The sequence below is a fragment of the Diadema setosum genome, chromosome 13 (genome assembly GCF_964275005.1).
Source record: "Diadema setosum chromosome 13, eeDiaSeto1, whole genome shotgun sequence".
Classification (NCBI taxonomy): domain Eukaryota; kingdom Metazoa; phylum Echinodermata; class Echinoidea; order Diadematoida; family Diadematidae; genus Diadema; species Diadema setosum.
In genome coordinates this window covers 28,905,633-28,926,052 of record NC_092697.1, presented here as the reverse complement: position 1 = coordinate 28,926,052, position 20,420 = coordinate 28,905,633, and the positions used below count along the sequence as shown (strand labels likewise).

Below are 20,420 nucleotides of genomic sequence, written 5' to 3'. Positions count from 1 at the left end.
GGGACTGAGTAATTGTGCATTAACTTGGGGATGATTTTACTGCACATCAAAAAACACAGGGCATCTGTCTGCACATTATATAGGCCTACATACAATGTGGACCCTACCTGGTTTGGAGCCATTAGACTGCTGTGGGGAGGTGGATCTCTGGATCAGCTCAAAGGCTATTCCCAACGCTGCTGTATGATTGGATGGACCTGCAAGGGAGAATTAAATAAAAATGCAGCAGTAGCGGTGGTAGTAGTATAGTAGTAGTAGCAGTAGGGGCAGAAAAAAAAAAAGATGATTATAATCATCATCATCATCATCATCATCATCATAATCCTCATCACCATAATCAATCATAACAATGCAGGAATAAACAATATAACCACTACCTCAAACTACACAATCATGTTCTCAAATACGAGTTCACAAAAGTTCTGGAATACCGTACCAGTAAGTAAATCCGGCATCCAATCATTTTCAGATCTACACCACTGAAGAAAATGGAAAACATAACTCTGGTCACATTAGATGAGGTTATTACGAATTGTGCTTAATCAAATGATTTCACACGCAGGGCCTGCAATGTAATCATAATAGTGCTAACATACTTCAGATTGCTAAAGCATTAACCAACAATAAAAACAGGGCCTGCAATGTAATCATAATAGTGCTAACATACTTCAGATTGCTAAAGCACTAACCAACAATAAAAACACAAGTGTAGCCTGTTCATACCCCTAACAAAACACATCATGCACAACACAACCACACGCAAAGTCAACAATGTGTCAGCTTCTCAGGAGAACGCAGCATAACAAGTTGTGGTAAACCAAACGACAAACAGCAATGCAGTCAGAAAAGACCGCACACGAGCAAGTCCAATTAAGTCCTAGCGTCTTCCTTCTACATATTGTTCAGTTCCTTACAGACGTTACATATTGAGCAGGGGATGGGTTAGGAAGCAAATTCAAAAAAAAAAAAAAAAAATCCGAGGAGCAGAATCCATCAACTTACCGTCGATCGCCTTGATGCCGTTAATAAACGTGATCAGATGCTCTTTGACTTCCGCCGATGCTGGTGCCAGGCTGTTGTCATAGCAACTGCCGGGCTGACTGACGTGCACATCAGATCCCATGCTCAGGACAGCGACCTTTGGGTTTTGATTTTTTTTTTTTTTTTTTGGGGGGGGAGAGTTATTTTCATCATTAAAAAATAACTTTTCAAATGCAGAAAGATCACAGTGCAATGATATTTGAAGAAGAGCATGAAGCCTAGATACTATGTACACATTGAGGATTGCTGTGATGAAAATACATGTACACCCCTACGAAAATCTAGAATTGCAAAATGGAAAAGTACTCAACGTTTCATCATCTTCATTGAATACTCTGTGATCCAATGTCTATAAAGGGATGGTATAGTTTTGGTTGAGATTGGGCTTTAGGTTTCCAACTTTTTTTTTTGTGAAATAATAAGAAACCACTTAAGAAACATTTCAGAGCATATAATTCTAAGACAAAGTTTATACGATGAAAACTGGTTTTGAAATGCTGGGACAGACAGAAAAAAAAAAGTGGTCCTAATACAAGGTGGGACCCACCTTTTATTAGGACCACTTTGTTTTTCTTTAGTTTTGGATGTCTCATATAAAAGTGGTTTCTGATTATCTTGCAGAAAGTTAAAATGCGAATCCCCACTCTCAACTAAAATCATACCATCCCTTTAAACAACAACAACAACAAAAATTCTCTCATCTGGGCATGAAAGAGAAATACTGAAATTTTCATGAAGCCCTCTGCAGCATCGAGGACACTCGGCAGGTTCAAATACAATTCTGCATGCACAATGTAGAAAGAAGGTTTGGTAATGAAAATTCAGATGAAGTTGTCGGAAGCTATTCCATTTATTTCCCTGGTCATTTTCCAAGATGCATACCGGTATTTAAAATGCAGGCAGACATACGGTGAGAATACAGACATCAACTTTTGTTTCACTGGCTAGTCATAAAAATGAGGGGGCAAATTTCCTATGAAAATAAACTCAACCTAGCTCATCACTAATTCCCTCACCCGTAGAAGAGAAGATGATTTTCCTATGACACACATTTCCCATAGACACCTGCCGGGACTGGTCTTCAATGGGTTAATTAATCTCCAGGTATTAAAATGTGTATGAAGGGGAGCGACTCCATGGAAATCTTCACCACTAATTAGCTATCCAAACACTTCTGGGTGGTTAATGATTAACTAGCGTATTGGGAACGAACGATACCTTGTCTTTCCGCGAGAGGGCGCCGAGCGCAATCTTGGCGGCCTTCTGGGCGATCTCCAGGGAAACGGGGCTGATGGAAGATCCCCTGTCGATGATGATCACCACGTTGGTGGCCGTCGGCCTGACCGTGGAGGCATACAGACTCCTGTGGATGGAAAAACAAAAACAAAAAAGGGGAGTTGTGATATGAGTGTCAAACATTTACTGATTGTATCATCATATTACAGACCAAGGAGTGATTCCTGGCGTGAAATGAGACTCTTTTTGTGGTTAGTGTGGTCTTAGTGGTGGAGCCGGGTATCTTGATCTATGACTAGAATGCCCCATCTGGGTTACTTAACCCATTTAGGACGGGTTGATTTTGCTACAACATGCATTTCCCAGAGACACTTGTCCAAGTATACTCAGGACTTAACAGGTTAATACATAGCATGTTAGATTTAAAATGCTCGATTACCCTAGGTGATGCCACCAAGTTTGTTTGTCTGCTGGAATGTTTGTGAACTGGCTTGTGTGTCTGTGCATCTGTCTGTCTGTCTGTGCCTGTGTATGTCTACAAATGTCTGTGTGTGTGGGAAAGCGAGATTGCTTTGATGAAAAGGTCATAGGTTGTGTGTGTGTGAGTGTGTGTGTGAGTGTGTGTATGTATTTGTATGTGTGATTTAGCAGTACAAGTGAGAAGAATACAGCAGCTTATTTCTGTTCAATTTATCTGTGAAAATGAGCCTGATATCTAGTGAAATTCAAATAAAGAATATCATTTAAACAGTACATAAATTATGCATAGGGTGTATGTACTGGTATGCAAATATACAGTGTAGGTGTCAACGGATCTTCGTCACACATTCATCAAACCTCAAACTTTTCCCTATCAAAAAGAAAAAAAAAATGTTATTTCAGCTTATATTTCAAACAAGTTCATGCAACTGCAGATCTTCTTTTGAAATCATAAAGAGAGTTTGATGCTATTTAGAAAAGTCAAGATTATCTTTTCACATTTAGTAAAAGTGCAATTGGATGCTTTTCTTCTTGTAGACTGACTACAAAATATACCCGGAGACACACAACAATATCACTGCAGCAAAAATGAGGATATTTTCCAGCGCTAAAGAAAGTGCAATTGAAGGTGGTTGTCACTCCAGCTCAAAGATATTCAGTATTGAGGGATGATGCACAGCGATTCTAATATCAAATGTCACTAAATCATTGAAAGTCCCCTGGGAGAATAACCATATTATTTTATTGACAGCTGCAAACATAATGCATGTAAAGGGCAAGGGTACTTTTTTTTTAGGTACTGCATGTACCATATTTCATCACAACAAGATGTTGTTGTGGGGTTTTTTTTCAAAATCTGTATTTGATGGATGATTTTGTTGGCATCAACACCCTTCCATAATGCATTTCCCTTACAGTAGTAAAAAAAAAAAAATACATACACAACATCAAACATTGAGCATCTTGAAGAAGAAGATCTATGAGGTAAAAGTACCTGATGGACCAAGCATTACTGGTGTACACAATACGTGACTATATTAAGGCATTCTTTAAATGCTCTTTAACTGAGATATAATATAATTTTTGATTTCATGATTTCAATTTTCTTCTATAACTGCAAGTAACTACATTTGGTGTATAATGAATTAATTTGGCAAGATGATTTCATACGTTGGTGCAAAATGGGATCAATTATTCATCTCATACTGAGAAAATGCCATGAAGAAATAACCAATCAAAATTGGTTGTTGAATAATGAATAACTGTCAATGGAAACAATATTGCTCTCACTTGTTCTTAATTATTCAGAATACAATAATTAATCATTCAGACCCAGAAAGGATTGATGACTGATGGAAAACTGGAGAGAGAAGCCCGGTAAAATTATTCTTAGGAATGATTTCACACATAGTCTTACATGATATGAATCTTATCAAATAACTACCAATCAAACTTTACACACAAGAACATTTTCCTGAACCATGTACATTTGTACGCTGCAAGTATGTATGTAACATTTTTAATGAGATCCTAAAAACCAATAGCCAACAAGCTTCTGCCTAAGACATTTGCAACGTGATACACAATACATTCGTCCTGATTTTATCCCCCCCCCCCAAAAAAAAAAAATAAATAAATATATATATATACAAAAATCACACAGTCCCTTTTTTGTTTTATTTGGAAATCTCTTATATTCCTCATGTGAAAACCTCTCTCTTCTACCTCCCTTCCTCCCCCCTCCAAAGGAAAAAAAAAATCACACAGTACAATAAACACTGTGCTATTAGATTGAGCTTCATATATACGTATGAAAACAAAAATACTCGTTTGGAACAAACATTTTCATGTGATTCAATCTGACCCTTTTGAAAATTCTTGTTTGGACATGAGACAATATCTTGAAAATGAATGCCCGGTATGATATTCTTTGGGGATCATCACTTCGATAATTTGACCAAACTCAGGCAAAGGTAAGAAAAACATTTTCCATCTCTTCCCAAATATCAAAACTGGCATGAGGCAGGAAATACTGATTGGTATGCAAATACAAGATACATCAGAATTAGTTTATACAAATAGATTGAGAACATCTCCTACAGTAGGAACTGACTTACAGTGTATACATAAACATGCACTCAGTAGCAACTGTTATCTTAGGCACACATTTAGAATATGCTTCCCTTAAAATGAACTCTCAAGAGACATTTTTTTCCCTCCCATTACCATGGAAACATCTTTTTTCATTTTTTTTTTTTTTAGGGGCACTCTAACACTAATAAGCATTGCTCCAGTTTCTTATTTCTCTATGGAGCATTCTGTTCTCCCCCCCCCCCCTTTCTGCAGTTCTCCTGTTTTTCGGCAATATTACTCGGCACATGCTTTTTCGTCATTGCGTGCGAGGGCGCAATGAGTTACGCAGCCGTGGCACACACCAGATTGCCTCGCCGTTTCGCCACGCTGCGAGATTGAAAACCCACGCGGCCGATGATGCGCAAATTAGCCGAGAATGTCAGCGGACGGGGAAGCCTGCAAAGCTCATCAGAACCATGACAGCAAGAAACGCAGTAGATGAAAATTAACCCCCCTCCCCCCCCCCCCCCCCCCCCGCACCTCCAACATAACATGCATTTTCCAAGCCGCCGTACAAGGAAGACAGGTGATAATTAGATGTGCTGTCGATAAAACCCGATGCGCGGCAGATTGATACTTTATCACGTACTGTGCACCTGAAAATTGGGAGAGCATTGCCTGTAATAACTCACAAGTAGTTTACGCTGTACTACAAATAATCCAAGCAGGGATACATCCTACTGCCATATAAACTGCCTGTCATGTATTCCCATCAAGCTTATCCCTTCCTACGGTACCTATGGGTCTTCGTACACCACTCTGTGCTACACAAAATCCCTTCTTGACTCCTGTTAAGAGCTAAAGTTTTGTTCAATCATCAGATAACTGATATTGCAAAATTGTCCCCCCCCCCCCCCAATCAATGATTATACTGGCAAATAACGCTTGATAGACATGAAAATCATTGTTTTGCCACATACGCTTTGTTAATATTGACATAACCACAGATGAAGAATACCAGTCAACTATTGATATTCTTCAACATGTACATAGCTTTTATGATATGTTTATAATTCTTTTCCTATTTTGAGTTAGAGGTACACATACATGCTATCAAGAAAAAAAAAAGGAATTGAACAAACAACTATTTTTAACAAAATCCTAATTGCTTCTTTTGAAACTAAGTATGTGAGTCCGTTTCAGGATCTTGTTGGGATTAATTAATTGCTGCTGCTGTTTGCAATGTGCGTGTATGAATAAATGTTGTCAGCATAATTATACACATACACACGCACACACACATACACAAACACACACAAACAAACAATAGGCAAGAGCATGTACTGTACTACAACAACAGGGATGTTTCTGCTGCTCTTACTACACAGTTGAAATGAGGTTTCAGTATGTTACCATCTAACAGAGATCTTATGGTATTCTCTCCCATTACTATGAAGAGGCTTCAAGAATCCAACATGTACCTACTGCTTACACTTTATTGGGCCATACAGATGCTGATTAGTGATATTACATACAAGCATACAAAACACATTTTCATAGATACATTCACACAATCACGACTACATGATACATGATAAAGTTGTGTTGCTTTCATCACAGGAGTTGGATGTTTACGCACAAAAAGTTTCCACTCAACCGACAGCCTCTCACATATATGGTGCTGTATTCACGAGGTTTCTATTTTCGCAAATTTTGCCAGTCGGGTGCGATTCGCAAATTCAACAACACATGAAAATATCAACTCTGAAACCAACATGACTGTGATGCGCATGCATACACTTCTTCGTTCATTGCTATACTCCCTGATCGCAAATTTAACCACTTGCAAAATTTTCTAGAAGTCCAGATTCGCTGAAAAATTAGTCTCACTAGTTATATCAATATGGCGTATAACAGTAATTCCCCATACAGCCAATGTACTGTACGGCACACTTACAATCTGTCATGTAGTTCATGTGAGCAAAGGCTAAGCTGGCTATTTTATCAGTTCCAGGATTTCATTATGAAGACTTTGTAATATTGTCATGGGCAGTAACTACATGTATGCTTTTATAATCATTCCCTTCTGCTGCTGAGCGACAGAAGGGCGGACTTACTTGGTGCGGATGTCGACGGTGCAGGCGTCGGCAAACTTGTGCTGGGCCACGAACGGGGTGGCAGGGTAGATGGCATGGACCCCATCCTCTGAGCTGAAGTACTGCCACTTGAGGGTGGGGTTGCTAAGCAACTGTCGCTTGAAAGCTGGGCGCAGAATGGAAGAGGAGAAGAGGGAGGGGGAACAGGAACACAGTCAGAAGAAATCAATACAACATGTAATGTGTGCCATCCACAAGGCACAGTTTTACCTAGTACACTGGTCTATTTAATGTGAGAGAAAATTCAAATCACACATTGTACAGGTATGTGTTGAAAGCAGAAACAATTTACTGAATACAACTTGTAGCTGACCATTACAGAACACCAAAGTGATGATGTCACAGTCTTTTGAGCAGGGTTAGCAACCGTTGTGTTCACAGATCTATATTCAGGCTACGTGAGGTATGTTTACAGCCAGTTTCCATGACAATGAATGGCTATGACATCACACTTTGGTACTCTATTTACTAACAACAATTGACACATCTCTTTTAAATCTCACATGTAACTGCTACAAGACCAAAGCACAAACAAAAACAAATAGATTTTGTATTCACAAGTTTGGCACACTGCTATCAGTATTCTATTTGAGCACACATGAAGTGGACACCCTTTTTTAAAGGATCATCACAGGTACAATTTGAAGCCACTTCTCAACACAGAAGATAATTCCGTACAATGTACAATAGAACACTTGCTAACAGATCCTGGCAATCCACACAATCAATTCATTCATCTCAGATTAGATAAAGAAAAAGTCATAATTATGGTCATAATGCACACACTCAAAATAATGAAGGGTGGTGCAAATGCCTCATCCACACCACAAAGATAGCTGATTTAAGTATGTAGGAAAAAAAAAAAACACTGTTGGAATGGAGGATTTATGAGAGATGAAAGAATTGAATCCCTGGAATTACTTTGGGAATAAAAAAGAATGGAGAATTGAAATCATCAATATAATGATTGTATTTTGCAGAATGTTATTTATGCATTGGATGTGAAATCCAATCAAATTCAATGTGTCAGACAAGTGATTAAATAAAATGTGTTGAGATTCCTTCAGTTCATGAGCCGTCCTTCACAGTTCAGGCAAAACTTGTTCTTAAATTGTGTGATACAACATCTAAAAAGCAAAGAGAAAATCACGCGCTGAATAAAGCATTTCAGACTGCCAATTCAACTGACATCACATAACTACACAAAGCCTTGTTTCTCATTTAAAGGTTACCCTTTATGTACCATTCATTTTTTTTCCTTTGTGTAAAGCCCATTAAAGTTCCTCCAATTCTTGCACCTCCAGAGCCTGCGTTTATTTCCTTTTACTCGCAAGCCACACTCTCCGCCATAAATCCTGCATAAGAAGTGTGAAAATATTGGTTTGTTTGAAAGTCCGCGCAGATTTATGCCCGCTTTGGAGGCGGCAGTGTTCAGTTGCTAGCCATACCAATGCCCATGGCCTTCACACAATAAACAAACGTCCAACGCTATACTTCATCCATCATTCACGCCCAGAGGTGACGCATGTTCAAATTGTGTATCTGGCTCAGCTAAAACATGCAGAGTGTCAAGTGCAGCCTAAGAGCAGCCTAACAGAAGAGATGTCATTTTTTATATTAAAAAACCGACAGACAGTTATCCATGTTTAAACATATGTTGAACCAATATCAGGCATCAGACTGTGCTCTCTCTTCTATTGCCTCCTCTCTATAATACATTATGTCTGACAATGAGCGCACAAAAAAAAAAAAAAAACAACGAAAACAAACAAACAAGCAGTGAATCATTTTATGGTCTACTACTCAAGAGTAGTTGGTAGTAAGATGGAGAGGGGGGGGGGGAAGCTTTTAGTTTGACGCAGTGCATGATGGGTACCGTAATCCACTTAGCCAATTCCAGTTAACCATTTCACTGTGATATTATGGTCGCTGTAAAATTACTGCAAGGTCAGTGAGGCTTTAAAAAACTCTGGGATGGCACCAACGATCTGTCTGACATTGATTGAGCTTTACAGGAACCTCATTGGGACAGAGGGATCTCATGCGGTGAATGACCTCCCTCAAGTTAAAATTCCTTCCCCCATATTAAGAGCCCCCACCCCCTCCCCCCCCCCCTCCCAATAAAATGGATCTCATCTAGTCCACGTCTATTCATACATTGTACCAAGGTTGATATTATCCATCTTCAATTTGACATCACGCGACAAAAGAAATAAGCCACATGTATTAGGGAAACACAACACACACATACAAGTTTTTACACTACACACTCACTCACACACACACATACATGCAAAGGACACTACTCTTCTCTCACAATTTGGGTTATTCACAATAGTCCTTTGGTCGTACAATGACAGTCTTTTATAAATCTGTGGCATGTTGACGTATGTGATTTATATCAGCAGCGTGCTGCCATATAAATTCGATTCCAGTCTTTTAATTCACAAGTCCAGAAAGTAGAAGACGAGGGGTAGTCAAAACTGTCACATAAATGTCATCTATGCTATTTTGGCCAGGAAAATTCAAATATAAGAGATGAGCCTACAGGGAAGTTACCTGGTGGAAAATAAAGCATAGATCTGATGACTTGTACTGTCTGTATGGAATTGTAATCCTCTTTTGAATAATTGACATTTATTTGTTGGCATACCCTATACAGCTTGCACTTCAGGATAAATGGATAGGGCACTCTTAAAAAAAAAAAAAAGAAAAAAAAAAGTTGATTACTATTAGATATGTCGAGTGTGTACACAAAAGTGCAATTCATCCATTCGTAAATAATACCAGCTGGGTCATTTATCACATGTAAAGTCAAATCATATTACATGACAAATTCATCAATTCTGACACTTCTTCTTTTTCTTTTTCTCCCCAGAAGGTTTAATAATGACATACATACAATGTATAAGACTGAAGTGCACATAAATTAAAATTGTAATACCCATTACATTGATCTTTGAGTATGGCAACTGATTCACCTCATATCCAAAGGATACCATGCATGGAACAAAAAACAACAACCGAATGAAACACACAGAAAGGCCATACCAGCTTCGCACATTCTATTTCCAGGGGCTTGTTACAAATTTAAAAGTTATGTTTGATATATATGTGCAAACATGAAGCCAAACACAGTTCTTGGAAACACTTCTGACTGGCTGAAAATGAGTTACACTCTATTTTCATGTTTGATATCACATGTACCTTTCGTATGCAACATGCCCAAGTTCCACAGAGATCTCTACACGTCATTTCTTGCACTTGCCCAAATGATAGATGAGGGTCATACCCATACTTTCATCAGCAAGTGCTCATTCATGCTTTTCGTATTTGCCCGACAGTAGGTTTTAGTTGCCCCTTGCAAAGCAGGGAAATGTGAAGGTACATGTAGAGTCCAGTTTGGAAGTATTGTTTGTTTGCTTCATTTCCATCTAAGAAGATGGCTGGATAGTCCATATTCAGCTACACCAGCTGGTCTTCCATGCAGTCCAGTTGGATATAAAGGTGGGACCACTTCTCTGGGTTAAACACCCTGCTCTTTGCGATGAATGAATGAAGCAGGATCTTTTACGTGCATGGGTTGTGACTCTCTCACGCACAGGATCTCTCTGTCCTATCCGAAAGACAGAGTGTTTTGCCTCTTACTAGAGGGGACAGTATGATTACACACAACATTGCTTAGTGGGACTCTGGAATTGAACCAGGGTCCTTTGGATCGTGAGGCAGACGTGCTACCGACTGAACTAACTCACTGCAACGGTATACATGTAACTCCATGAAAAGCTGAAGTCAGCAAAACAAATGTCATTTCCTTTCTACTCTTGCAAAATAACAACTTTAATGGCAGTTAGATTGCTAATATTACCTGTCCCTCACTCAGCATCTATAAAACACAATGAAGCAGAAAACGTGCTGACAATTAGCATACAGTAGCTTGAAGCTTCAAGTTTGACACATGCATCTGCCTTGGGTAGGGCAAAGAGGCACCACACTACTCCAGTCGACCTGTCATGCTTTCGTAACGTGTCTAAAGTTTGCCAGGAACTGTCGGTATACAAATTTGCACATTTGTTTGGCTTCATTTCCCCTCCCAATCATTTGTAGCATGCTGGCACATGCAAACCAGTACTCCTGCAATAAACATCACTGCAGGTTCTTCATGACCTACACATGGCCCATTGAAAGTTAAAATGCCCCTCCTATCCCCCTGACGGAAATAGAGTCTCGGCACCGTCCAAGAAAATATATATATAGATCTTCTTTCGAGCATCCAATCAATTTGAATGAGGGTATTGAGATCATTCCCGCACATTCGGAGGGAAGTTTGTCCAAATAAATTTCCTCGTATTATGTCAGTCTGCACTTGACTGTGAGTGGCAGAAGTGAAGTGTATTTTCTCACACATACCTCAGGGTTAAAGACATGCTCTTCCAAGGATCTTGGAATGTTTCCCTCACAGGTAAAGACAAACCAAGACCTCAGCAAAGTACTTGACTCTAGCACCACCCCACAGTGGCTCAGTTTTCTCTAAACATGCAAAACGGGAGCCTCGGCTTCTTAACAGCCAATCACACGCCTCGATGCAATCGAAGGCGGCTTGAATGTCATGGACATGCTCACACTGCATGAAGCGTTCTGACTAAACATGGATGTGATGTGATGACATGACAATGTCACTCTCTCTGTATATAGTAGGACCTATGTACTCACACAGACAAAGACACATATCACACACAACTACTGTATATCTATCTTTTGGAAAATACCTACATTGTAGATATATCTTGTACTCAGCTTGTACTGTATGTATGGCTTGCTCCCATTCATGGGCATGTACAGTTGTATTATAAACAGGCATTATATAGAATGTATACAGTGGCATACTTTGCATGCTGTTTGTTTTTAGTTGTGTGTGTGTGGGGGGGGGGGGTACCTGAAGGCACACACATGCAACTGATGCAAGCACACACACACAAAGCCTTTTTTTATCTAACTGTCAATACAATTAAATGGAGAACACACACCAATACATTTACACACAGACGCTTAGTAAGACATTGTGGACACTCAAGTTTAATAACTGTCATATAACCTAGATGTATACTAGTCAAAATTAATAATTTCAAATGATGACATCCAAATGTCAAATTTCAAACAATTTCAAATGATGACATCAAAAAGCTGTTCGATTCCCAAGATATTGATACTACAGAGGTATGTTAAACTGGACAAAAAGGATGTGATTCATCATCTGCATTTAAAAAGTGTCACACTGGATGACTATAGAATTATCGTCCATTCATTTCCTACATCAGAACATCATATGAGCAAGCTGGCTCTGATTGGAATGGAATGTAGTAAGAGAGAGAGAGAGAGAAAGAGACAGGAAGACACAGGAAGAGAAAAAGACAGACAGAGATTAAAACAAAACCAAAAATAAACAAAACACAACAGCGACCTAACCCACCAAGGCCTCTCATGAATTATTCATTACGGCAGGGGGAAATGTCAAGTTTATCTCGATGGAGAAAACTGCAGGCAGAGGCAAGCCTCCTTTAGAGAGATACGACAGCAGCCAGAAGATGGCCATGTAAAGCTGACAGGAGATGGCTACGGGCTGATGCCTGCCCGGAACCGGACACCCCAAAAGTCCTCCCCGCATCCAACCTGCACCGTACATCCTTCTCATCCTACCCTCTGCAGTGTTTTATCAGTTAATCGCCAGGAGGACATCAAACTGTCACGGTTCATGTTCTGGACGTTGCACCAAGGGTGAGATTCCTTGCCTCGAAACCTTAACCAGTCATCCCGTTTCAAAGCACGAGTAACAAACTCTGGTTCTGTGCTGAGTTTTACTGCTTCACAGCTTTATGAGCATCGTAGACCCTTTGAGACAACGAAGCATGTTTCAAGAGAAATTTAACACCAAGACTTGTTGCGAATGACCGACTATGCTTCAAGATCAAGCTCCCATGTACTCTGTGATATGATAAGACTAGCCAAGAGAAAAACCTAAGTAAAGCACAAGAAAACACTCACAATGATGTAATTAAAAAAAAAAAAAAAAGATACATACAAACAAACACAAAAACAAGCAAGTGGAACATACATGACCTTGAAAGGTTGTTTTTTCATACGTGAAAAAAACAAAAACAAAACAAAGCATATATCATTATTATAGTTGTTTCAGTACCAAGATTTGACCTGGAGCAACTTTGGTCAAAACCTTATCTCTACAGACCTGTACATGTTTATATGATGTCTATGAAGAGTAAAAGAAACAATAGAAAAACTACTCAGCAGTTTCGGGGTGGTCTCTTTCAGAATAGCAAGGTGTTGAACCCAAGCACATCCCGAGACATTCTTTCTTTAGCGATGCAGCCGCTGATGTTCAAAACACAAAAATAAATTTCCATTCCCTGCAGGGGAAAACCTTGAATCCACTCTCAATTTAGCAAATGGATGATACGACTGGAATTGTTTTATAGCCTCCTTTATATTGCAATAAAAAAAAACCCTCTTCACTTTATTTCTCATTTCTGTTTGCCAGTCCAATAACCTCCCCTAAAAATTAATTCCTTCAATCAATTTTCCAATTCACCACAGAGACCAGACAAGAAAAACATTTCCCATGATAGCACTGAAATATTCCTTGCGCTTTGAAGTATTTATATTCCAATCATCAGAGGTTACAACCCCATATTCATTCTTTCTTTGGCGGATGAAACAAAGAAGTGAGTACATGTACGATGTGACTCCATCATACTTTACACAGACAAAACAGTCTTTGTTCGACCGGACACTTGATATGTTCAAACTTTTGACCCATACAATTACGTGGATCAATTCTCTGTTTGAAATATCTTCACAACACACAGAATGCACAAAGATCTACACATAAAAATGAATATAGACGTCACTCAATCAGTTTTGACAGCATCGCAGAATTCTTATTTGGACGACGCGGAGCGAAATCTTACCTTGCGTGATATTTTTTGTCGGTATGAAGGCACTGGGGGGAGTCGACAGGGAAGAGATCTCACATGACGTATCTCGCGAGATATTTGTGCCGAATAATGAGTCGTATCTGGATGTAAACGAAACAACACAAACATAGAGTTTGAACCTGTATGAACCTGTACCATTCAACGACCTCAACCAACTCAGTATCAATGACTGTGGCAAATCAAAATATTTATGAATTTGATGAGGCATTCACTTGGCACTATGCTATTCTTCCACTTTTAGGGTCCTTATCTGCATAAAGCTTCCAAAGAAGCCAAGGACACTTTGAAATTTTGAATTCATACTTGTCAGAGTAGGGTATTTCTGGAGTATAATAACATGGAAAGGAATCAAAAATTTGCAGCAATACACCTTACCTCATAATTTCCATCCAATCTCATCTAAAAATGGCAAATTTTATATTAATAGTCTTCATAATGTGGAAACAAAAAGATGTTGAAATATTTATTAAAATCCATCCCATTTAGAAAGTTTTATGTCCTCCATCCTCTCCAAGGAATAATTTTCCTGGTATCGCATCGCAATTTGCTATGCATTTTTTACACCACTGCTACACAAACTGTTTTCTTCCATAGAAGTGTACAGGATACCATTTGAAACATTGTTCATCAACCGAAATTTCTAATCAAATTTGAGTTGGTAAATTATTCCCTGCTCTCTTTATTTCTTGTTCATCTCATAATTGCCACAAAAATTAAGTATCTAAATCTAACATTCAGAATGCATGTGGCTTTTCACATTACGATCATACAAATGTACATTACAGTAGAATGTGACATTTGCTCAGATGTGTAATGTTCACACTATGTAACCACGTTTCCATTGCAGGTACATTGTATTGCTTGTGCTTGTGTTTGGTTTTGTAGGGCGAAATGTGCTTAGCTGATCCTCTCCACACAAAACATTCAGTGAGCCAGTGTACGTAGGGTCTATGTGGCCGGGCTTACAATGTGTTGGCTCTCGTGCATTTTGCAAACTGCTTTCATCAAGAGATTTTTTTTGGGGGGGTGCATTATGTTTTTTTTTCTTCTTTTTTTTTTCTTTCTTTTTTTTTGGTATAACATTTTTATAAGGAAGTAGGGATGATATTAGCCTAAAACTCACCTGTGCTTGGTTCTGGCCAGCGTACAGCAGTCCACACTGTTTGAGATAGGAGTCGAGCGGTGCTGGCGGTACAATGATTCCACTGTTCGCCGGTTCGTGTTGAGGACGTTCTGGAATTTCCTCAGCTTCGCCCGGACTTTGGATGCTATCTGTAACAGTCAGAAAAAAAGAGGCATAAAAAGAGTCAGAAAAAATGAGATGATACAGTAGAATATGAATTGTGAATTTGAATAGACCAAGACAGGTTACAAAGAGGAGAAATGGGACAGTTTTCTTTGGCTCATAAACTGTAGGCAAGATTACATGTGCATATCAACCTCAAAGATGTATTTATGATAGGTGTCAACAAAATACAAACAAAGAAAGCAGAGCACCATAAAGTTATATTTCATAGTCACCTTCATGCATATTGATTAACACGAATCAATGATATTCATACTGCTTGTATCAAGCACTCTCAATCTCTGTAGATGTAATATAGATTTACATTCTTGCAATGCAATATATTCATTTTGGCAGAACAATCACTTTGGTACAGAGACAGATTTCATGTATGGTTCCTGCTGAGAACCTCACAATATTTTCTTTCTATTAAATCTACATAGAGGGCAGGGTGAAACTTGTAACATTTCAAATTGTCAGGTTTCCATAAGGTTTTGGTAAAAACATGTAGCAAATAAAAACACATCCTTCTTCTTCCTTCTTTTTCAGCTTCTTCTTTTCCTTTTTCTTCCTCTTCTTTTCTTCCTTTCCTTTTCTCCTTCTTCTAGTTCTTCCTTCTTCTTCTTCTTCTTCTTCTTCTCCCTCCTCCTCTTCTTCATCTTCTTCTTTTCCTTTTCCTCTTCTTTTCTTTTTCTTGTTCCTGGTTTCTTTTTTTTTTCTTTCTTTCTTCTTCTACTTCTTCCTGTTCTCCCACCTCTTCTATTGCTTTTCTCTCACTTTATTCCAGCATCATTTTGGTTTTCTTCCCACTCAGTGTTTCAATCTCTTCTTCAAACTTTCTAGTTTTAATCTCCATCTCACCCTCTCTCTCCATTTCCTACTTCTGAGATAGCTTTCTAATAAGATCCTACTCTTCCTCCTAAAATTATCCTCCTCTCTTTCCCTGCCCCTCCCCTTCTTTCAACCCCCCCCCCCCCCGAATAAGAGTCCTCCTCAAGATTTTGTCGCTCCTTTCTGTGAAATTCTGCCTCTCCCTCTCTTTCTCCCTATCTCTCTCCTCCCCAAATGTAACTTGGCACTGACATACACACACAACTCAATGTCAGCCACTGACATGTGCTAATGCAAATGGATGCAAGTGATAACAGAGAAGCGGGATCGCATCCCACGGGCTGAATGTGGAAGTGAAGTGGGGCGCATCTGATTGCATAGCTGCCTGAGCCGGAGTGGGGTTAGGGTGCGGGAGGAAGAACTCACCAAAAGTGGAAGGAGGAATCAGAAGGGGTGTAAAAATCCACCCCTCACCCTTTTTACCCTAGCACTAACCCACTCCCGAAGGAAGAACTAACCTCAAGTGGAGGGGGGAATCAGAAGGGGCATAAAAATCCACCCCCCCCCCCCCCACCCTTTACCCCAGCATTAACCCACTCCCGCCCATCCACCCTTACCCCCTCAGACATCCTCTCCACATCCCACCCTAACCATTTTCTCTCATCAGCTAATGATGAGATCATCAAAGAAACTCTTCCTTGATTCATGATACTCTGTGACTAGAATCCAAACTGAGGGATTTACAGGATGATCAGCCAATGGATGGAATGGCAGGGGGACACTGGGGAAACATGCCTGCCTGTCTGACCGGCCAAGTTTTATGGGGCACCTCAGGGACCCCGTAAATGTACCTCTTTGCATGGGTACCAGGCTCAATGAACACAACTGTCTTTGGACAGTTGCTACCGTGATTGACAATAGGAGAGCCATGGCAGCATCCCGGCTTAGGGATGTTATTTTCAACTACCCTTTACAGCAACAGCAGCTGAGACAGAGCAATATGTCCAGCCCCAGGGTATGAGTGCAAATGTACTGAGGAAGGACTTAGACTTTACTCAAGACCAATGTGAATGCTTACCAGATTTAAATGAACATTGCATCAGGTATAAGAGAGCAAAATATAGTTTGATATATATAAAAAAAGACAGAGACAACTTTAAAAAGAGCAAGATTTTACTCTCTAGAAGAAGAGAAATATAGTAGTATGAGTATTTTCTACCACTACTGGTATTAATGATCCTAGATTAGCTGTTTCCATTGGTCAGTACATCCACATTATCAGGACTACATGGAATTTTGCGTACAGTCAAGCACTCTACACAATAAACACAGCCTATTTCTCTGAAAAATGCATTCTTTGTTTAATACTGAGTATAAAGAGGTGCTCTAGCCCAGGACTGGATTTACAAGTTCTTTGTAGGCTTAGTCGTAAAGACAATCACAGTGAGGAGCAGTGACATCACAGCCTTGAAGCAAGGCTAGTGGAGGAAATCATCTGAGATGCCATCCCTACTCCTGTGTAGGCAGCATCACTCCATCCCCCTCATCCTGCCCTTTTCCTTCCACCACACCACATAGGGCACTTCCTTCCGCCCTACATTGTACACGCCCGTTTCTTTTTTCCAGTCAATGATCCTTGGACCCCAGTTCCATTCCTCTCCCCTACCCTACCCCCCTCCCCCATTCTCCAAAGAAGTTAATGTTCAAAATTTCCTTCGCCAAATTACTTTCTACTTCGGCTGACATTTATAGTCAGAAGTCCACACAGTTGAAAGCAGTGACAGATGGCTTCAATGATCTTTAATCCGTCGTTAATGTACCCTCTCCTTCATCCATTACGGCCACAGACATTGGGATAATGAGCTGCATAATTGAGAATGCAAAGGAAATCCACAGTTCCCTATAACAAGGCTCCAATTCTCATTTTTAATCTGAGGGAAATGTTTTGCATTTCCGCAGCATGAGAGGGCTACGAAATGCTGAAGTGCATTTGATAATCTTTGAGGGTTTGCATGATGGAGAGCATGAAAGAAGTCAGATCCCGTGCGTTTCTCCCATACAGCAGTCTTCAAATTAAACATGAGGATATTCTCCACATCTACACATTTTCATAATAGCATGAACAGATACAAAATCAAAAGCATACTAAAATGGAGAGAAGGAAATTAATATATGAACAAATACAAATAAATGCCCAAATAAATGAATAGGTAATAATACAATCATAATCATACAAATGAATAAATGAATGAATGAATGAATGAATGAATGAATGAATGAATGAAAAGAAATGTAAAGGAGTGAACTTAAATAGATAAATACTTTTAAAAAAAGATAACTGAAATAAATAAGTACATAAATCAATATATTGATAGACAAAAAAAAAGAAGATGGCACTGGCAGTCTTGACACAGTTTCATGAGTGGGAAAGCATGTTTTGCATTGACCATAGCTACTACGTGTATAATGTTCCCTAGCCAATTATATGTCCTGAATGACGTAGGTAATGATAGCATACAAGGCACAATAAGGAGCAGACAGGTGCAAGGAAAAGGGAAATGGGGTAGAATAGAAGGAGTGGTTGGGGAGATGCTCTATGAGATGTAAAGTGAACCCTTCGGTGCATCCCAACTTCCTCTCTCACAGTCCGGAATTTCACTCTTGCTCGCCCCTCCACCTCAATTACGAGAGTAGCCCCATTTGCGCCCTCTTTACTGCATTTTGTGCGGTCGGAAGAAAGAGGGAGAGGTGGATGGCGAGGGAGAGATAGAGAGAAGGAGTTATGACAGAACCAAAAGATGGAGTAAAGTGGATGAAGACTGTAAAAAGGGACATTCCATTTTACTTCAAAGGTTCCTCTCTCGCTGCCCATCAACTACTCTTCCAGCCAAACCCCAGCAACACCTTCATCCACTCGGCTATGATATGGATGCGGCTATGATATGGATGCGGTATCATTTTCACCTGAATGGCCCCATCTTCTCACGTTTTTCTGCCCCCCTTGGGAGGCCTTCCCTCGCTCTTAACGATCATCAACAGGATCTCCTGCTCTCCTGTAATGTTCAGTTGACTGCCAGACCTGATGCCACCTCTCCATCCCCTATCCCCATCCCCGATAAATATTTCGATCAGATTTCACCTCTGGCTCATAAAATCATCACAATATCTCATTCTCACCTGTTCTGCTCAGTCAACTGCCCACACCCATCTCCTTCAACCCCTCCCCAGCCCAATATTTCAATTAGATTTCACTTTTGGTACATTAGATCTTCACAGTATCTCAGTTTCACCTGTCACATTCATTTAACTTTCAGGACCATCCTTGCCTCCCTCAACCCCCCCCCCCCCCCCCCACTTTCATATTGATCAAATGTCACTCGTTGCTCTTTAGTACAGTAACTTCTTCCACTGAATTATCTTCCACTGACTTCCAGCACCTCCAGCTTAATACTCCTGTCCTCCTTTCCATACCCCACAAGCCTCCCATGTATGTTGATCAGACTTCACTCTACACTGTTAGGATCATCCCGGCACCTCATTCACCCCTGTCATGTTCAATGAACTTCTAGTACCAAGCTTGCCCTTCTCCAGCCTCCCCCCCCCCCCCCCCCAACACTTCCTTCCCCTCCATCATCTACCACCCACCATACAGACATTCAACCAAGTTTCGGCTTTTCACTCAGATTGCACTCTTTGGATACAGAGATTACCCCAACCATCATATTTCTCACCCAGTATGTTCACTTGATTCCCAATAGCACGTGAGCTGCCATCCACCTCATTCCCCAAACCTTTGCACCAATATTTCAATCACATTTTGCTTTGCATGCTCACAAGATCATCAGCCTATCATGTTCCTTCCAATTATGTTCAGCTCACAGCCAGTCTGGCACCAACCACCTAGCCCCCGATATTACATTTACGGGTGATACACCCCCTCCCCCCCCCCCCTCTAAATATTTCAATCAAATTTCACATTCTTCATAAGAGTATGAGAGTATCTTCTGTTCACCTGTCGCATTTCATTGACCTCCTGGAGAGACCCACCCCCCCCCCCCCAATCTCTTGATCAGATTTCTTTGGGTACGATTTCATTTAGAGAATTGCTGAATCCAATGGTTCCCATGCAAGTACATGGTACACTTCAATATCCCACCCAGTGAAAGAAAGACCCTGTACAGCCACAAAGGTCAAATCCCATTTCAGACTGACTGTGACAACTGCGATCACCATGGCAACTGCCAATCAGCATTGAGTACCGGAATATGAATTTCTGACATCGCCATGGTAGACAGCATTAGGCTACAA

At 40.1% G+C, this 20,420-nt stretch overlaps 1 protein-coding gene across 1 annotated transcript in view; it reads right to left on the bottom strand.

Moving 5' to 3' along the window:
* LOC140236933 (VWFA and cache domain-containing protein 1-like) overlaps nt 1-20,420 on the bottom strand; it is a 73,045-nt gene that overhangs the window by 16,766 nt on the left and 35,859 nt on the right. The window contains exons 3-8 of the mRNA XM_072316872.1: nt 15,120-15,268; nt 13,970-14,076; nt 6,948-7,092; nt 2,260-2,404; nt 1,003-1,138; nt 108-197 (exon numbers count right to left, since the gene is read on the bottom strand). Of these exons, the coding sequence (XP_072172973.1) occupies nt 108-197; nt 1,003-1,138; nt 2,260-2,404; nt 6,948-7,092; nt 13,970-14,076; nt 15,120-15,268 (772 nt within the window). The remainder of the gene's footprint in view (nt 1-107; nt 198-1,002; nt 1,139-2,259; nt 2,405-6,947; nt 7,093-13,969; nt 14,077-15,119; nt 15,269-20,420) is intronic.